At 41.9% G+C, this 18960-nt stretch overlaps 1 protein-coding gene across 3 annotated transcripts in view; it reads right to left on the bottom strand.

Annotated features, from left to right (window-relative positions):
- Positions 1–18960, bottom strand: part of VWA3A (von Willebrand factor A domain containing 3A) — a 2208650-nt gene that overhangs the window by 677431 nt on the left and 1512259 nt on the right. For all 3 annotated transcript variants that reach the window (XM_044089639.1, XM_044089638.1, XM_044089640.1), the window contains one exon: positions 8358–8448. In XM_044089639.1, the coding sequence (XP_043945574.1) occupies positions 8358–8448 (91 nt within the window). The remainder of the gene's footprint in view (positions 1–8357; positions 8449–18960) is intronic.

Genomic DNA, 18960 nt, shown 5'->3' on the forward strand with positions numbered 1-18960 from the left:
CTGTAGGATTCTGTAGGGTATGTCCTAGCTCTTTCAGGAGATCCCTCTGAAGACAGGTGAAATGGGATAAATAATTCAGTGACCTGAGAGTAAAGGCCATTGAAGAAAAGACACAGTTCCCATGTCTGTCCATCGTATGGGACATTCGGCAGATGGACAGAAGTATAAATCTCTGCTAATTCCTTCTTATTGGTCGCCGCCACCAACATAGCATCAACTGGCACACCCTTGGTTAGGAAGGATTTGTCATCTGGGGCCGTTATGAATTTATTGGGCCTCTGCAGAACTGGTTCCATCGATTCTGGAGAGCTCCATGTCTTTTGACTTACTAACCCTAGCAGCAGGTCGAAGGGCAGAGACATCCAAGAGGTAGAAGGCCGGGAACCGAATGCATCCAGGTACACAGACTCATCCTCAGAAGGGGAAAAGAACTTCCAGCCACCCCTCTGCTTGAGGATTTCCAGGATGTCCAAGAATGAGACATCCTCAGAGGGGGACCATGGGGACCCTTCTGAGTCCTCCAAGTCTGTTTCCAATGTCAGAGACTCAGGGGAGTCCACATGCTTCCTCTTATATGTCCTCTTCTGAGGGACCTCCTCAGGACAATGCTCTGGGGAGGTTTCGGAAGGGAGGGTCACCCAATGGGGAGGCATGAGGCACTGGTTTCCTGTGCTTAGAATGGAGGGATGGTGAGAGGGAAGACACTGGCTCCTTAGGGGATGGAGTAGCTGACATCAAGGGAGGAGTTGTCTGAGAGGACAGCTCACTCCACATCACCTCAAAGGCACCACACTCCCGGCCTGAGAGTGTCCCTGGCTCCGAAGAGTCAAGAGACCTCTCCTGTACCAAGGGTGATGGCTCCAAGGCTAATGTGAGAGCCAAGCTCACCTGCGCCGATGCTCCAAGAGGGAGAGCGAGGTCAGACAAGGGTCCAATGTCGCTCCACACCTCGGAGCCGGAGGTATTGAGGAAATCAGAGTGGATGTCGGAACAGAGAGACTGGAGGTTTTTGGTGATATCTTGCTAGGCTTCTGGGTACAGTGACAATCTTCCCCCATCTGCCTCCAGAGGTGGACAGGTGAGCCCCCTTTCAGGAGTGCTCGAAGGGCCTCCCAGAGAATTTATCTCTGTCGCCCTGCTCTGAGCTCAGGTGAGTCAAAGGAGGAATAGACAATCCGGGGGTAGAGTAGTCCACTCCACATCAATATGGGCTGGGCTTGATAATATTTTGGCGAGAGCCAGTGTCTTGAGAATTCTCTTCACCGCCCTCTCCACATCATCTTCTGAAAGACTTCTGGATGATCGAGACGAGTGGGTGGGCGATCAGTGACTGCTTGTCACAGACTGTAGAAGCAGTGACTGTGAAGTGGACTGCACCAGTTCCAAAGAAGGAGATCTAGTCCTTTTATGATGCCTAGACAGCTTTGAGGACACTGACAGAACTGCAGGAGATAACGACTTCTCGGATCAGAGAGGTTTTGGATCCAATGAACTAGTAGATTTCTCTTTATGTCTCAATGGCTCCGAGGTCGGAATTGACAGAGGTGTCGGTTTGGGGGATTTCCCTGCATTTACTAGCCTGATTCCCTTCCATAGGTTGGTACTAGGCTATTAGCCCTAGGGTCCATACAAGTCTAGCCATAACAATTCCCTGGCTATTTCTTCCCACACTATTTACTTCCCTGGACCCCTGTCTAGCAGGTCTACATGATTAGAGAGCTCCTCCATGTCTCTTTTCATGTAGTCCAGGGAGGTACAGCTCAGGTCATTCACACCAACATGGACAATGACAGAGTCATATTTGTACTTGTTCTGGAGTGACCTGAGTGCTTGTGTTATGTGGCGGATCCTAGCACCCAACAGGCAGCTAACAGTAACCTTCTTCTTTGTTCAGCCTAGTGAGTGGGACGTCAGTGTGCCTGACTATAGAGTCACTTATTACTAGTGTGTTGGGTATGTTATTTTGCCTTAAGGGCTGTGATTGTGTGGCACACTGGTTTTGTGAAGTATGTGTTTCATGGGTTGTGTTGGGGGAGTGTAGGTTGCTTGGATGTCTGCTTTGGAGGTCTCTGTTGATTTTGCAGATTTTTATTTAGAGCCTCCGAGTATGCTTTTGTGTATTTATGTGTGCATTTGCCGGTGCTGGTTTCATAGGTCTATGTGAGACTGGTGGTGTGATGCAAGTAATTCCCTTCTCCTCTTGACTACCTGGTCCAGTCTTGGGTTGAGAGAGCTTAGCCTCCAGTTTGGCTGTATAATTGCATCTCTCGCATGTATTAGTGTTTGGTGGAAGGAGGAGAGGGTTGTCTGTGTACATGAGGCAATTGTAACATTGCTTCAAAATGCCCAGATTCACCAGTTGGACTGGAGAGTACACCTGAAACTGCCCTTTGGACATGCCTGGAAAGGTACAGTGAACTGTTTTACTGATTGGCTGGTAAGGTCGAATAGACAGCCTTGTCCTTCTCTACAGTATAGGAGGGTCTAGTGCTAAGGTTTATTAGTGCTTGCTATGAGTTTTGAGCAAGTGCCGGAATGAGAAGTGAATGGTTTGAGTACTTAAGTTAAAAGTTTGTCTAGTTCCAAGGGAAAAATTGGAGAGTAGACTTTGTGGAGCCGGGAATAGTTATACCCTAGCTAACCAGCGCTGCCTGGTGTGCAAAACCTTGCAAATGTGGGTTTTATAGCAGGGAAATGAAAGAGATAGAAATGAGCCCAAAATGGCCAATAAACTACTAATTTCTGAGCTGAAACCACTCCTCTAGGGACAGATAGGTTGCTCAAAGCTCCCTCTCTCACAGTGAACAGAGAAACTTCCTTCTATCCAAGTAAGGTATGGGCAAACACAGAAACTTGTAACACAGCCCTGAATTCAGCACTAACCTGAAAACTGGACTATACTAGCTTAGAAAGGCGGGAAAACAAGTGTTTTTTTTTTTCAGAAAATAAAGCAGATGCAATAAAAAAATGCTTTAAATGCACAGAAATGGCTATCACACTTGAGTGTGTAGACTACAACAGTTAAACAAGTAATTTAAACACAAAAATGACTTTGTTAAAGTGCAGGCTGTAAAATAAGTACAATATATAGCTGAAACAAGCTTTTTAAATCACAGAAACTCTAGAAAATCAGCGTTTTAGGCGGAATTAGCTAAAGGCAGCAAGAAAATGCAGAAAACTGATACTTAATCATTCTAAAGTCTCTCTTTTGTCTCTCTGCTGCTGTAGAACTCTGCAGGGCACCAGGCAGGAGCTTGCTGAGCTGTATACTAGCATAAAAACCTTGCAAATGCTGGTTTTATAGCAGGGAAATGAAAGAGATAGAAATTAGCCCAAAATGGCCAATAAACTACTAATTTCTGGGCTGAAACCACTCCTCCAGGGACAGATAGGTTGCTCAAAGCTGCCTCTCTCACAATAAACAGAGAAACTTCCTTCTATCCAAGTAAGGTATGGGCAAACACAGTAACACAGCCCTGAATTCAGCACTAAGCTGAAAACTGGACTATACTAGCTTAGAAAGGTGGGAAAACAAGTATATATTTTTTTTTTTTTTTTCAGAAAATAAAGCAGATATAATAAAAAAAAAAACACTTTATATGCACAGAAATGGCTATCACACTTAAGTGTGTAGCCTACAACAGTTAAACAGGTAATTTAAACACAAAAATGACTTTGTTAAAGTGCAGGCAGTAAAATAAGTACAATATGTAGCTGAAACAAGCTTTTTAAATCACAGAAACTCTAGAAAATCAGCGTTTTAGGCAGAATTAACTAATGGCAGCAAGAAAATGTTGTTATTGCTGTTGTTTACGCCATCATATTTTTCTTCAGGCCTATTCCCCCTTTTGAATCCATTTTTTGTTAGAGGATTCCCCCTTGCTCTTAGTACATTTCAGTTAGAGGGCTTCCCCTTATTCCCTCCTTCTCCCTTTCTGATAAGGAGTAGCTGTTTAAGTTAGAGGCTCTCCTCAGTTGGGGGAGTTGTCGTTTAACTTAGAGGCTCTCCCCCCGGTTTCGATCCTGGTTTGGTGGCCGAAAAGTGTGGTAAGAGTTGTAGCCTGGTATTGCAGGGGTGCTTTCTGAAGCCTTGAACCAGGTCTCAGTTACTGCACAAATATCGATGTTCTCCATTTTTAGGAGTACCTCGAGAGAGTGCATTTTGAGGTTTAGACTTCTAGCATTGAGTTGCATTACCTTCAGATTTTGCGTGCTTGTACCGGTTACGGTGGTGGTTTTGTCCTTTGAACTTTGCCTAAAAAAGGCACTATAGGGGTGGCAAGCGCCTTAGCCAGTAACCTGAATCCCAGAGCCGACAGGTGCAGACCATCTATGGCAAAGCATCGTGGTCTGTCGATCATGTCATCCCAGCCAGAGAGATACTGGATCCCCTTTGAATGACACCAGAAGCTTAGCCAATTGTTGAAGTCATTTTGTCCTTATATTGTGGTATCATTCTGGGCGAAGGCAGGATGCTACTAAGGGCTAGGGTCATATCTGCCTGAGCCACATAATCCGAGAGCCACTGGAGTGTCCAAAGGCCCTTTTAGTAAACCTCACAGAATAAGCTTGTTTTTGTGCTCCTGCAGGACTCTGGCACTGAAAGCATGACAAATAGAACACGAGTCCTGCAGGTGCACGGCTACTAGACAATAAACACACTTCGTATGTCCATCAGTCAAAGACATTTTTTGGGAGCACAAGTCACATTTTTTTAATCCAGAAGGTTTGGATTCTTTGGGCGCTTCTTTGGACATTATTGCAACAATAAGTATAATGCAGTAATGTACAATACACTAAGGTTATAGATATCAAGAACAGGAAATCTACAAATCTACAATAACCACGAAAAAGCTATAGCTAACTTTTTTTTTAAATAAACAGCAAAAGCAAAAGGTAATGGAAAAGGGAGAGCCACTAAGTTAAATGACAACCCCCCCAACCGAGAAGAGCCACTAACTTAAACAGCTACTCCTTATCAGAAAGGGAGAAGGAGGGAATAAGGGGAAGCCCTCTAACTGAAATGGACTAAGAGCAAGGGAGAATCCTCTAACAAAAAATGGATTTGAAAGGGGGAATAGGCCTGAAGAAAAATATGATAGCGTAAACAACAGCAATAACAACCAGAAAGCGGAGATAGGGATGCGAAACAAACACTACTAAACTACAGAAAGAATCCTGGAGAAATATAAAGATTTAAATACAGAATATAATAATAAAATTCAAAAACTTAGCCTGAGCCAGTATCCAGCAATTCCAAAGCTTCAAGCGGCAAACGAGATCTCGGGTAACTAGTGCTAGGCATGATGGGATAGGGTCTAGCCTCGAGCCAGTGGAAGCTCTCGAGCTTTAGAATACGGCTGAGTTGGAGCCGAGGGTTGACTCCGAACTCAACTAACAAGAAGGAAGGCAAGATAGGGACAACATAACATCAAATATTGCGGTCATGAGCAGGAAAACTTTTTTTTGTTAACTTAAATGCTGTGGCCAGACCCCTAGCCAGTACTGGGTCCTAGGCAGCTGCCTAGACCACCTAGTACTGCATCCAGTCCTGAGAAGTACTCATGCCTCTGTCATTTGACCCCCCCTCTCTTTTTAAACCATACATTAAATCTCTTCTACACAATCCTCCATCCTTAATATCCTGAATTCAGACAGACAGCCATCTTATTGTAGCAATTATGTATGCTTCTGATTTATTCACAGCCTCCATCTTGAGTTAATATTTCCTGCTACTTAATGGGTGTGGTTTCATCTAATTAGCTACACTTCAGTTACTAACTAAAAAATACATACTATTTTGCATTTAAGACTAGTTTTACAAAGTTTAGTAAGACTGGTATGTGTCCTCACACACTCTTAGTGCAAGTAAAACAGTGCATGTATAGAAATACATTGTCTTCTAGATGGACCCCCCCCCCCCCAACTATCTATTTCCTGCCATCCAGAAATAAAAAAAAGACACAATTTAAATGCTCAGTTCAACGCTCAGTGTACTATAACATTGCTCATGTGCTTACCAAAGATGTTAGATGGCAATGAGATCCCTTTCCCTATTCTACAATCTTGCACTGATTATCATAACCACCAACTCAAGCGCCAATATATAGACTTTACAAAATAAAGAGAACAAGACACACATAGTCACCAAAGACTGTCTGTTTACCACTGGCACAGCATTTTACTCTTTTAAACTGTACCTAGGTCTATTATCTCCTGGTACCACCCTTAACTCTCTCATATGTTCTATCATTCAGATTTATAAACAAATGAATTTGTTCATCAACACTTTCTTAGCTCTCTTTGTGTGCTTCTTCTTACAGCAAACATTTTCTATTAGTAGTTCCAATTCCTGGAATACTGATTCTCTTTGTGGCAGAGCTCATCTTTCAGATCGCACTGAGAACTTTCCTCAGATAGGAGTACTGTTTCATAATAACCTGATATTATTTAACTGCAACATCTCTTAATCCATCCTGGCAACATCAAAGTCCCCCAATTGGACTGCACACCGTTTAGGTTGCTACCTTGTTGCCTGCTGCAGATCATTCCATCGGTGTTGCAGTAGTTTGCACTTTTGTTGTAATTCTATTGGTGATGGTGATGACTACTTAATATAAACTCTGAGTATACACTACCATCTACTTTTCTGACTTTGTATTTAACACTTTTGATTATCAGTGTTTTAAGAAGCATGGATAACTGACTCACTTAATGATAAATAGAAGACATAGAAGAAAATATTGCTTTTCATTAATCAACTCTAACAGACTTATTAAACGATCTACATAAAACTTACATTTGCAATGAACCTCTGAACCAACTACTTGATTTCCAGTCTTACAATCCTCTCTGACATGCAAGAAGCGGTTTCAAATCTCTCTTGATGTAGATTTTCCTAACTATTGTAAATAATAGTAATATAATAATACTGACAGTAATTATATACAATAATATATAATTATTGACCATGGGATGGGTAAGACCAGTCTATAACAAAATGGAATAGGTTATTTTGTGCACAAAAAGTGAAATTGTTGAGGCTTAAAATGGCCAGAAAGGGCAGCTAGCCTAGTACTTATCTATGAACCTATAATTATTTTGGTTAACTATAAATATTCTATAATCCTGCATGCCTAACTCTTATTTTATTTGCTTTCATTTATTTTTTTATGAACCTCGGTAGAGAGCTGATCCAGATGGACCATTTTGAGGCACAGCTCAATTTCATAAACAGCGGCATAAATGTAAACAAAGCATTACCAAACATTCTAAGTTGAGTACTAAGAATACAGTACATATAAAGGACTGATAAAGAAAAGTACTGTTCTACATGCTTTAAATATGCCTCATGATCCTAGCCATAACTGAAAAGGGTTTTCAAACCAACTTGTCTACCTGGTTGACAAATAAATAAACTCCTTCATAAATAAAATAAGTAAAATGGGCTCCCATGAGTCCAGCTCACCAACTTGCTCAAATAAATAAATACATAAATAATATAGTGTTTGTAATGTTTCTGTACTACTGCCTTTGTATTTTTATATAAAGGCACAGGTCATGTCTGAAGGTAATGATCATACTAGTCCCACCTGATGTTGCCATTGGTTGCACTTCCTAATATTCCAGCACATGCTTTAATTTCTGGGGCTGTAAGGGAGCCATTGCCTATTTTGGCACTAATAATCCATGATAAGACTCATGCACGTCTGAAAAGACAGACGGACACACACATACTTACACACACACACACACACACACACACACACACACACACAGTTGGACTTAGAGGCTTGGCACTTCATGCTGAGCAAGCTATAAATGTAAATGTATAAGGGAAAGAGACACTTTCTGTTTTTGCCTCTACAAAATATGGGTCTATATTAGTTCGTCGAAAGTGTATTTCAGTGAACACCTAATCATCGACCCTTATTCAAAGAAAATTGCTTCCGCAATTTGCTGAATTTACCAAGGGCAAAGAGGTAGTTGACCAACTGCACAACTTTGCCCTTTAATCCATTGTAGTGCGATCTCAGAGTTGGTATATATAGTTAGGAGGAGTGTGGGGGGCAAAGTGAGATGTTCACCCATTGTGCTGCGGGGCAAGTATGTCATTGCTCTTGGTAAATTCAACGAATTACAGAAGTGATTTTCTCTGAATAGAGGTTGATGATTAGATGTTCACTGAAATACACTTTCAGCGAACTAATATAGACCCCAAAATACTATACTCAAGTAGCAAGCACCTTTAGTAGTAAATAAATATGCTGACAACAAGAAGACTATGTGTGTTCCATGATCCTTCACTATTAGCATTTTTTTTTTTATTTAGTCAGTCTTTGTAAGGATAGTCATACCTGGTGGGATTGTAGCTTTACCACTGTTAGGACGCCAAGTCAGAGCTTTGACTGCTGAATTGCTCTTCTCAGTTTGGTCTTCTTTTGCATTCTGGAAAAACGTGGAAAAGTTTTCTTTGTATTAATTTCATCAAAACAGTTTTGTTTGAATGTAGCATCAGAATATCTGTCTTAGGAATATTAGGATATCTGCAAGGTCACACTGTTCTCATGTTTTAGATGCATGTCAGTGCCTGTCCTAAATGAATTTTAAAAATTTACCATTCGATACTAAACTTTTGATTGTAATGCTGAAGGTGATCAGAAAAAAACGAAATTAATATTTGAACATTTGTATATGCAAAGCATCATGCATCAGAATCTTGCATGATATTGGTTATTTCAGCAATACATTAAATTATGGCTGAGAGAAGAACTAGTCTAGTCTATATGAATTAATAATTTAATTATAAACAGAAAAGAATCATTAGCTTTTATTAGTCAGCTGCAATGGAGTATGAAATGAATTGTATAAAATTTATATTCATTCAAAACATCTCAAGAATGCTGGCTGATAACTTCATCCCAAGGAAGACAGTATTTTCAGAGCTGTTTTTCAAAAAAATCATTTTGTAAACCTATTCCTGAATAAATATTCATAACTCTAACTCTCACAGCCACACAAAGAGTATAAATACAAAATATATTCAGCACACATAGATCTTCACAATGGTTTGTGGTGCTGACATTCCAACTCATAATCCTGATTATAAAATTTGCAACATATACTGAAATTATGCAGATTTTTCAAATATTTTTCAAGTGGGTGATAATATTGCTCTTAACCTTAATAGCTAGACACCTAATATTGCAGCAAACTTATCCATCTAGATATGATCTTCAAAATGAGATGTCACCTACTATTTTGACATGTATGCCTGACAAGATATTGACACAAGAGATGAAGAATATATTTATCATAATCTGACAAACAAGTTGTTCTGCCTTTACAGCTGTACTAGACAGCAGTTATGTATCAGTGGCAAAGTTTTCTAGAAGGAGGTAGACAATACCTTTCAATACTGTCCAAGTAGTACACGGTTCTCAGTACTGATAGTAATATGATCATAGACCACATTTCGTGAAATATATTCATAAATAATTATTGCATCGGCAGTTCAGTTCATGTTAAACACTGGAGGATGATGTATTTTTATTGTTTTCTCTCATATGTTGTTTGCTGGCACTGCCCATGACCCACACGCAACAAACTCATTATAGGAGTTATAATCAAAAAGATTAAAAGTATGCAAATCTGCATAACTAGTGCTATTCATAGACGTTAATATCTTCATTTCCATATGGCCAAAACTCATAAGATCATGTGCAGCATACATTCACCCATCCTAATCTGTGAGCTGGTACCTGCCAGTGGTCTAATTCTATTCCTGTCACAGAACTATTAATTCAGCTATGGAAAATATGACAAATGCATACATATGAGTAACAATTACATATTTGGTTCCCCTAATAACCATCAACTTCCAATTCTTGTATCCAAAATGACGAACAACATAAGTCTCCAAAAATAAAAAGCAAGCTGCCCAACAAGCAATGTTTTTGCAGGCTGGAAAGCACCCATGTGCCACCATATGGGAGCTTTTCCCCACCCCTTACTTAGATAAACTAACTCTATGATTATACAACCACAAGAAAAGGAGAAGCATCCTATGAACTGATATTGTGGCATTTCACTAAAAGAACAGGTAGCATGATCAGGGATTTGTAACATCAAGGACTTAACACATGGTGAAATCTAAAGACATTTATACGTAAATGTGTATCTTCAGTTGTGTTTAAGCATGTCACTCCATATTCATTTTAGGGAGTATGTCTTCAGCACCTATCTGGAATTCCAAATTGAAATCACAAGCACCACAACCTATAAGAGTGTTACTAGAATTTTTATTCTACCAGTATGCAAATCTGAGAACTATTGCTTTTCATGAATATTCATATCTTCATTTCCCTGATTCCAAACTCCTGAATCATGTGCAACCTTTGCACTACACCCTCATCTCTAAACTGCTGCTTAATGTTCACATCGTTCTAGTTCTGCCTACAAAACATAAAAGTAAATATGAAAAAATGCTTCAGTCCTTGCTCACATAAACCAAATCCCAATATGATCAATAAAGTATACTAAAAGACACTGACATAATATTAAACACAACACTTAAAAACTCAGGCCACATTACAAAATAATTTATACTTACTGATACAAGGGGAAGAGTCCAACTCTCTGTACTGCTGCGTAGTATGTAAGCTGCTCAGAGTGGTACTACTTGTGAAAGTGAAATGTACATTGCAAGGCTATAGGTGATACTTTTGACAGTCAAAGGGCACATTACAGGTTACTGGTTGTGAAGCTGAGACACAATTCCCAGATTAAGTTATTACAATCAGCTTGTTATTGTCTTAGAGTAATTAAACAACTTTTGTCTTCTAATTCTTTTCAAGTTGTGTAGATAATAAAATTGTCCAGTTGGGAATTTAGGTTTAGAGAGGGGGAGTGGAGTTGTATGTCCTATAGTTTCCAGTCTTATCTTTCACCTCCATACTTTTCACTCTTTTTGTGTCTTTTCTCTTGGTTCCACTGAGTAACCAGATATCCATTTAAATGTATGATAAGACAACAAAAATGAAAACACTATAAAACTTAAAAATAAAGTGGGCAGGAATCAATAAAAGCCGGCTAAACTCCAAAAAGCAAGTTTATTACAATGAGCGCTTTCGGCAAGGTCCTTACCCTGCCTTCTTCAGACAAACAAGTGCAAATCAATTAAGCCACTTTACATAAAAAATGTACATCAATTAGCTAAGCTTAATTAACTATTAAAAAGAAATCGCACCATTTCAGATGTCGTTCATACATATCAGCGTAACATTCCGCTATTCTAAAAAGCATTAAAATATGCCCAATAAATTTATATTGATAAATATCAATATAAATTTATTGGGCATATTTTAACGCTAAGGCATGGAAGGCAGCAGATGTAGACTGGGATCGTGTAGAATGAGCCTTAATCTTGAATGGTAGAGTCTTTCCATTGGAGGAGTAAATAAAGGAAATACAGTTCGGCATCCAATTTGACAGTCACTTTAGAGACTGGCAGACCTAGTCTAGAATCTGAAAAGGATATGGACAATTGGTCTGACTTTCTGAGTTCCTTAGTCCTGTGGAGGTAGAACCGTAACTGCCTGTGAACATGTAACTGGTGAAATTTGTTTTCTGCTACATTAGAATGATTGGGGAAAAACACAGGTAATTCTATAGTTTGGTTCAAATTAGAGTAACAGCAAACTTTAGGGATAAAGGAAGGATTTGTATGAAGAGAAACTCTGTCCTTATGGAAAAATCAAGTAAGGAGGCTTAATAGACAGTGCTTGTAACTCTGACACTTGTCTAGCTGATGTGATGGCTACTAGAAACAAAGTCTTCCAAGACAGAAATTTCAGTAGGCATGAATGAGCAGGTTCAAAAGGCGGTGAAGTTAACTTGGATAGGACAAAGTTCAGATCCCAGGAAGCTACCGGTTCCTGAAAGGGGGGGGGGGGGTCTCAGCAAGGTACCACCTTTAAGAAAGGTTTTACACAATCTGTTTGACATCAGGTTAGACTCATGTTGACCCAAATGAAAATTAGATATCGCTGCCAATTGAATCCTAATAGTGGCAGCAGCAGACCCCTGATGGAAGAGTTCAGACAAGAATTCCAAGACCATTGGGATGGATGTAGTGTAAGGATCTACATTACTTTCTTTAGCCCAGATGGAAAATCTTCTCCATTTGCTAGTGTATAACTTCCTAGTGGAAGGTTTATGCAAAGATGTGAGGATGTGGGTTACAGCAGGTGAAAAATCATGAAGCCCTACTAGGGATGGAATTGGAGCAGCCACGTTGTCAAGTTGAGGGTGTGGAGGCAGGGGTGAAGGGAGCCTGACATGTGTGTTAAGATGTCTGGCACTAGGTCCAGAGTCCATGGATCGTCTAGTAGATGAGGCCTGAGAAAGGGGAACCAAATCTGATGAGGCCAGTAAGGAGTGATGAGAATCATTTTGCTTCCCAACAGCTTCACTTTCTGAATCACTTTGGATATGAGAGGAAAAGGAGGGACAGCATAAAGGAGTCCCAGGGACCAATCGTGAACACGTGCATCTCTCAGTGACTCCCCCGAAGGGGGGATAAGGGAAAAGTAGCTGCTGCATTTGAAGTTGATCGGACTGGTGAAGAGATTGCAGCAAGACCATCCCCATTTGCGGAAGATCTGTTCCGCTATTTCCTGATTCGGAGACCACTCATGTGGCATCAGGATTGCCCTGCTGAGTTTGTCAGCTATCACGTTGGTCATCCCTGGGATGTGTGTTGCCACCAGAAAGCACTGGGAAGATATTTCCCACTTCCAAACATGAATAGCCTCTCGACAAAGGGGGTAAGATCTGGTTCCATCTTGTTTGTTGAGATACCATGCCACTGACATGTTGTCTGATTGGATTGCTATCATCCCTAGAGAAAGATAGTCGTGAAGTGCTTGCAGTGCTAGAAGTACTGCCCTCATCTCTAGGACACTGATATGTAGGTGAGCTTTGTGATCTTGCTATGTGCCTTGGACAGTCCTGCCTAGATAATGCCCCCCCACCCTATTGGTGAGGCATCCGTGGTCACAGTAGCAAAGGGTTGGCGAGGAAGGAATGGGGTGCCTGTTGTTAGTTGGTTGGGTTGAATCCACCAACGGAGGTCCTTTTTGCAAGACTCTGTTATGAAGATGTGGTGAGATAGAGGCAGTTGTTGAGATGATAGAAGCCACTGGAGAATTTGCATATGTAATCTGGCGAGAGGGACTAACATTATGGTGGAAGCCATGGTCCCCAAAAGTTTCAGCACTGTCTTTGCCTTAACTTTCTGTAGGGGTAGTAGACAGAGAATTTGTTGTCTGAGGTTTCTGCGCTCTTTCTGCTGGTAGATGAACTAACATGGTGATTGTGTCTATTTCTGCGCCTATAAAAGTCACAAATTGAGAGGGTGATAAGGCAGACTTTTCCCAATTTATTGTAATCCCCAACTGGGAACAAAGCTGGATAGTGGACTCTCTGGTTTTTAGGAGTAGATGCCTGGTGGAGGCGGTCAGGAGACAGTCATCCAGATACGGAAAAACTTGGAATCCTAGACGTCTCAGGTGAGTTGTCACTACCACCATACATTTTATGAACAACCTGGGAGCTGTGGTGAGACCAAAGGGCAGAACACAAAATTGGTAATGACTGGATCCCAGCCGAAAGCATAAATGACTCCTTGATGCTCTGTCCATTTTTATATGGCAGTACACATCTTGGAGGTCTATGGAGCACATCCAATTGTCTTTCCCTAACAGAGGGAGTATAAACTGCAGTGTCACCATCCGGAACTTGGCCTTCTTTATGGATTCGTTTAGTTTGCTGAGGTCCAAGATGGGCCTCCAGTCCCCTGTATGTTTTGGCACTAAAAAGAATCTGGAGTAAGTTCCGAATCCTATCTGGTCTGCGGGGACAGTTTGGATGACTCTGTTTGTGAGCAACTTTTTCACTTCTACATTTGCTTGATCCCTGTGATTGGGTGGAACATTTGGGATCGTCTTAGGAGTGTGAGGTCGAAGAGAAAAGGGTATGGAGTAACTTCTGGTGATTATTCTTTGTACCCATTTATCTTGTGTGATGTTTAGCCAGGCTTATGGATACAAAGAAATGTGACCCCCGACTGGCTCCAGAGAAGCACAGCTGGGCACCACATCAGGAGCGCTGATAGGGAAGGCCTCGAAACGAATCATGGCCTCCCTTGTTTTGCGGGCCGCCCCTGCCTCTAGGGCGACGTCTACCATTAGCTCCTCCTCCTCTGCCTCTGAAGGAGGAGTCACCCTGTGCATCCAGGAAAAATCTCTGGGACTTCTTGAACCACATCTTACCACCTCTCTGATCCTTAGGATATGGTCTAGAGGGGACAGTAAAACATACTCCCATGGCAGAGAGAGTTTTCCCTTCTTGTTCGCACCTGGTGAGTGTATCTTTTACTTTAGGTCCAAACAATGAAGAACCATCAAAGGGGGCATTGGTAAAGGTAGACTTGAATGGCTCCGCAAAGTTACATAAGTGCATCCAGGAGTGTCTCCTAAGGAAAATTCCTAAACCCACTGCCCTGTTCGCTCCATCAGTTGCATAAGAGATCAGCCTCATGGAGGAGTTCACGATGGAATTTAAGGTGGACAACTGAGCAGGCACCTTCTCGGGGACTACTTCAGTAGATGTACCTTGAAGAGTATCTCCTAACTCCTTAAGGAGATCTCTTTGAAGGCTCATAAAATGTGTTAGTTCAGCAATCTGAGAGTGAAGGCTGCTTAAAAAAAGATACGCCTCCCGTATCTGTCCATCGTTCGAGACTCCTTATTCAGCAGATGGACAGATGAAGAAGTCTCCGCTACCTTCTTCTTAGTGTCTGCCGCCACCACCATGGCATCTACAGGCATGCCCTTGGACAAAAACTCTTTCTCTTTGGGGGCAGACAGAAATTTATTGAGTCTTCTGGGAACTGGTTCCATGGCATCAGGAGTCTCCCACACCTTCTAACGAGATCTAAAAATTCATCAAAAGGTGGAGACAACCAAGAGGTTGAAGGTTGAGACCCGAAAGCCTTCAGGTACACTGACTCCTCATCAGAATTGGTGACAGTGGGCCAGCCACCTATCTGCTTAAGGATCTCTAAGATGTCTACAAAGGAGACATCATCAGAAGATGACTTGGGGGACCCTTCTGACTCTTTGAGGTCAGTGTCAGAGGTAATGGACTCATCCTGGGAGTCTACATGCTTCCTCTTGCATGTCCTTGTCTGAGGGGGCTCCACAGAAGGGTACTCTGGGGAGGTCTCGGAAGAATGGGGGTCACCAACCGAGGGCACCTGAGGCTGCTGTCAAGAGAGAGAGTAGGTGCTGAGACAGAGGTCGGTGCCTGAGGGGGAAAAGCATTGGTACTCTTGTGTGGAGCTGATGAGCAAGACAGCACACTCCTCATCATCTCAAAAGCAGATCTCTCCGGCTCTAAAGACCACCTCGGTTCTGAGGAAAAAGAGGAAGTCATCGGCTCCAGAGCGACCGGCTCCGAAATGGATGTATGGTCCGAGCTCACCCTAGCCAATGCACTGAGAGGGAGACTCGAAACCAAAGAGATTTGGGTCCAAGTGTCCCTGTCGGGGCTGCCCAGTGAGCTTCTGCTCCTAGACACCATGGATGGCGCTGAAGGTGTCGGACTGGAAATCGGCTCTGAGACAGCCCCGAGGGGAGCTGGAACCGAGAGTTCCACAACAAGTGGTACCAAACACTCTGGCTCCGAAGGCCCGACATAGCTCAGAGGAGGAACCACAACAGGGGGGATGGACTCGGGTAGCTCCAGAATCGACTGGGTCGGAGCCAGCAACAATCTGGGCAAGGCAGATGACTTCAGGAGTCTAAGCACTACTCTCTCCACATCTTCCTCTGACAGGCTCCTGGAGGATCTGGATGACAGGGTAGGCGATCTGGATCTCTGCAGAATTGGAGATCTTAAGGTTGGGGGAGACCGGCAAGGGATCTCTGGACCGGCTCCAATGAAATCTTTCAGTAGTCTGCTCTGAAATGCTTGGGGCCGACACTGAAGTGCCAATATCAACAACCTCGACTGGCTCGGAGGACAGTGGAGCCGAGGATGCAGAAGTCCTATCCAGTTTAGATTGTTTCTGAGGAGGTTCCAAAACACTAGTCGGTGCCGAAGAATGCCTTTTGGCCGACTTAACTTTCTCTTTCTTGGAAGAATGTGATTTCAAAGAAGAAGAACTCGCTAAGTCTTCCTCGAAGGAAGGCTTGAGGAGACCTTTCAAAATTAACTTGTTCTTCCGCTCCTGGAGATCTCTGGAGCTGAAGGAATGGCAGAATAAACAAGTTTCCTGCAAATGAATGGCTCCAAGACAATATACACAATTACTATGGCCATCTGTAATTGACATCTTCTGGGAGCACTTTACGCATTGTTTGAAACATGAAGGTTTGTGGTCTTTAGACTCTTTAGACATGCTGAAGAAATAAGGAAGTAAGCAGGAACACACAAGCACAACGAGGACTAGGTCCCTCTAACTTACATGGGCCTAGCCCTAACAAACACACACACACAAGGAAAGAAAGTAAAGTGGACTAGGTCCTCTAACTTAAACGGGCCTAGTCCTGAGGAAAAAATGAAATAAGCAGAGAACTAGGTCCTCAAACTTAAACGGACCTAGCTTAGATAGGCTAAGTCGTAGAAAAAAGGCCAGAAACTAATAACAGGCAAGGAGCTAGCAAATGACACTGCACACAAGCTAAATTTCTAAATTTCTAAATTAAAAAAACCAAGGCCCAAAAAGTGGACCCGCAGAGAAAACTCTGTAATAATCAACAAACACTGCACAAAATATAATAGTAAATATAAACGTGAAAAGGGGTCCTAAAGACGGCACTAAGAAAACGCATTTAATGTTAATTAGCAAACTAGCACACAGGATACCAAAACGGAGAACAAGGGCCAATGGCCAACCAGTTCTCAACAAACTAATTTAAATGTCAAAAACACTCCAAAAAGTCTGTAAACACTCCTAACACTACTAAACTCTATCTAGAAAAGGATAATTCACTATAGGAAAACAGTAAAGTGATAATAATAGAAAAAGTTTTAAACTTAGCCATGGCCAAACAAGAAGCACTTCTGAACTCGTAGACACGGCAAACGAGATCTGGGGATTGTACAAGTGCACTATGGGATACCTACCTAGCCACGAGCCAACTAAGAGACTTTGAGCTTTGTAATAGGTCGAGTCGGAGCCAAGGATTAGCTCAGAACCCATATGTAAGAATGAAGGTGGGATAGGACTACAGTACGTCACATGGTTTGACCTGACCAGGGCCACACAGAGAAGAAGCATTACCTCTTTGCTTCTGAGGTATGTCTCTCAGAAGCTACAGCCAAACATTCTGTTTGTTGTAGTAGTATCCTCTCACTCTGTTTGTGGTAGTCCATTTTGGGTGTAATGAAACTCCACATCATTTATCTGCTCTGTTGCCATCAGTTTTTTAAAGCAGGTATTTTATGTGGGGATTACTAGAGCCAATCTGGAGTATTCTGCATTTGTTTGCATGGAACCTCAACTGCTAGAGTGCTACTTTTTTACCCACCTGGCAGGCTGGCCTTTCTAAATCCTCATTAGACTTGCCCCATCCCCTATTCCCCCATCTCCACATTTGCATATAACTTTATTACAGAAGCAAAAAAAAAAAAACAAAACAAAAGCTGATCTTTTTCTCAACTTCCTCAGACATGTCTGATACAAACACTGTGATTCAGGAGCCCAGCACTGACTCTTGTACTATTCACTACCCATTTTTCACTACCCATTTTTTTAAGATATTTCTCTCGTCACAACTCTGTCTCCCACCCTTCTTCCATGCAGTAATGCAAGTTTTAGTCTTGGTCCTATGCTCAGTCCTCCAGTTTTCCTCTCAGCCTCCTATATGGGATAAAGTCAAAGACTTTGAAGATGTTTGGGTACATCACATTCGTCAGTGGTTCCCTGTTAAATTCTTCCATAACTTTCTTGTTAAAACTGGATTAGGTTTCACGTTTTGGCCATGAACTCATGTTGGTTGCAGCTTGGAGACTGTTATCCTCTGGGAAAACAATCAGGTTTTTCCTTAGGATTATCTATACGACTTTCCATTTCACTGCTGTTAAGACTAAAAGGTGAGTAGCTCAGCCTCCTGCTCCATCCTCAGTTCAAATGTACCACACTTGCAATCTTCCAAGCCATAAGCAGTTTTGGACTGGCAGTGATCTACTGAACAATCGGTTAGCCCGCTGGCCAGATGCTTGAAGACTCTGTGGGGCAGCAAATCTGGTTTCTGTGCTTTATGTTCTCTTAAAACAGCCACTTCCATCTTCATCTCCCTCCTTTCTATCATGGTGCCTCGTCTGCTGCTTTCCTTTGTGAAGACCAAAATGTTCTTTTAAAACCTTTGCTTTTTCACAATCTTTTGTGATCTCCTGCTAACCTGTACTTAGCTTGAGTGGTTCTCTCTCTGTCTTACTGATCTCTCTGTATACCTAAAAAGCTTTTGGTACCTTTCTTGACCCCCTTCTGTGAACCCCCTATCAACTTGCACCTTTCTAGTCCTCACCTATTTGTTGTCTTTCTGTCTGCCTTCCTGTATTTTGCCTCCATCATCTCACCAACCTACTTTTCCAATTCCTGTATGCCCTATCATTACTAGCCTCACATTGCTATGAAATCATACTGGTCTTCTCTTTTCCCCTGTTGCTCAAATCCTTGTCCACAGTTCTGAGGATTCTTTTGCATGTTTATTTCCACAGTGATTTCATCTTTCAATTTTACATAGAAGTCTAACTCATCTTAGCCATTCTCACTGAAGCTCAGCATAATCTGTTCCCTTAAATCCTATCAGCAGCATTTTTGCCCTTGCATTCTTACCTTTCCTCAGTACTCGAAACCATACAAAGGTATGATCATTATTTGCTAATCGT

This window comes from Protopterus annectens, chromosome 12.part0 (assembly GCF_019279795.1).
Source record: "Protopterus annectens isolate FY-2018-M chromosome 12.part0, PAN1.0, whole genome shotgun sequence".
Lineage (NCBI taxonomy): Eukaryota > Metazoa > Chordata > Ceratodontiformes > Protopteridae > Protopterus > Protopterus annectens.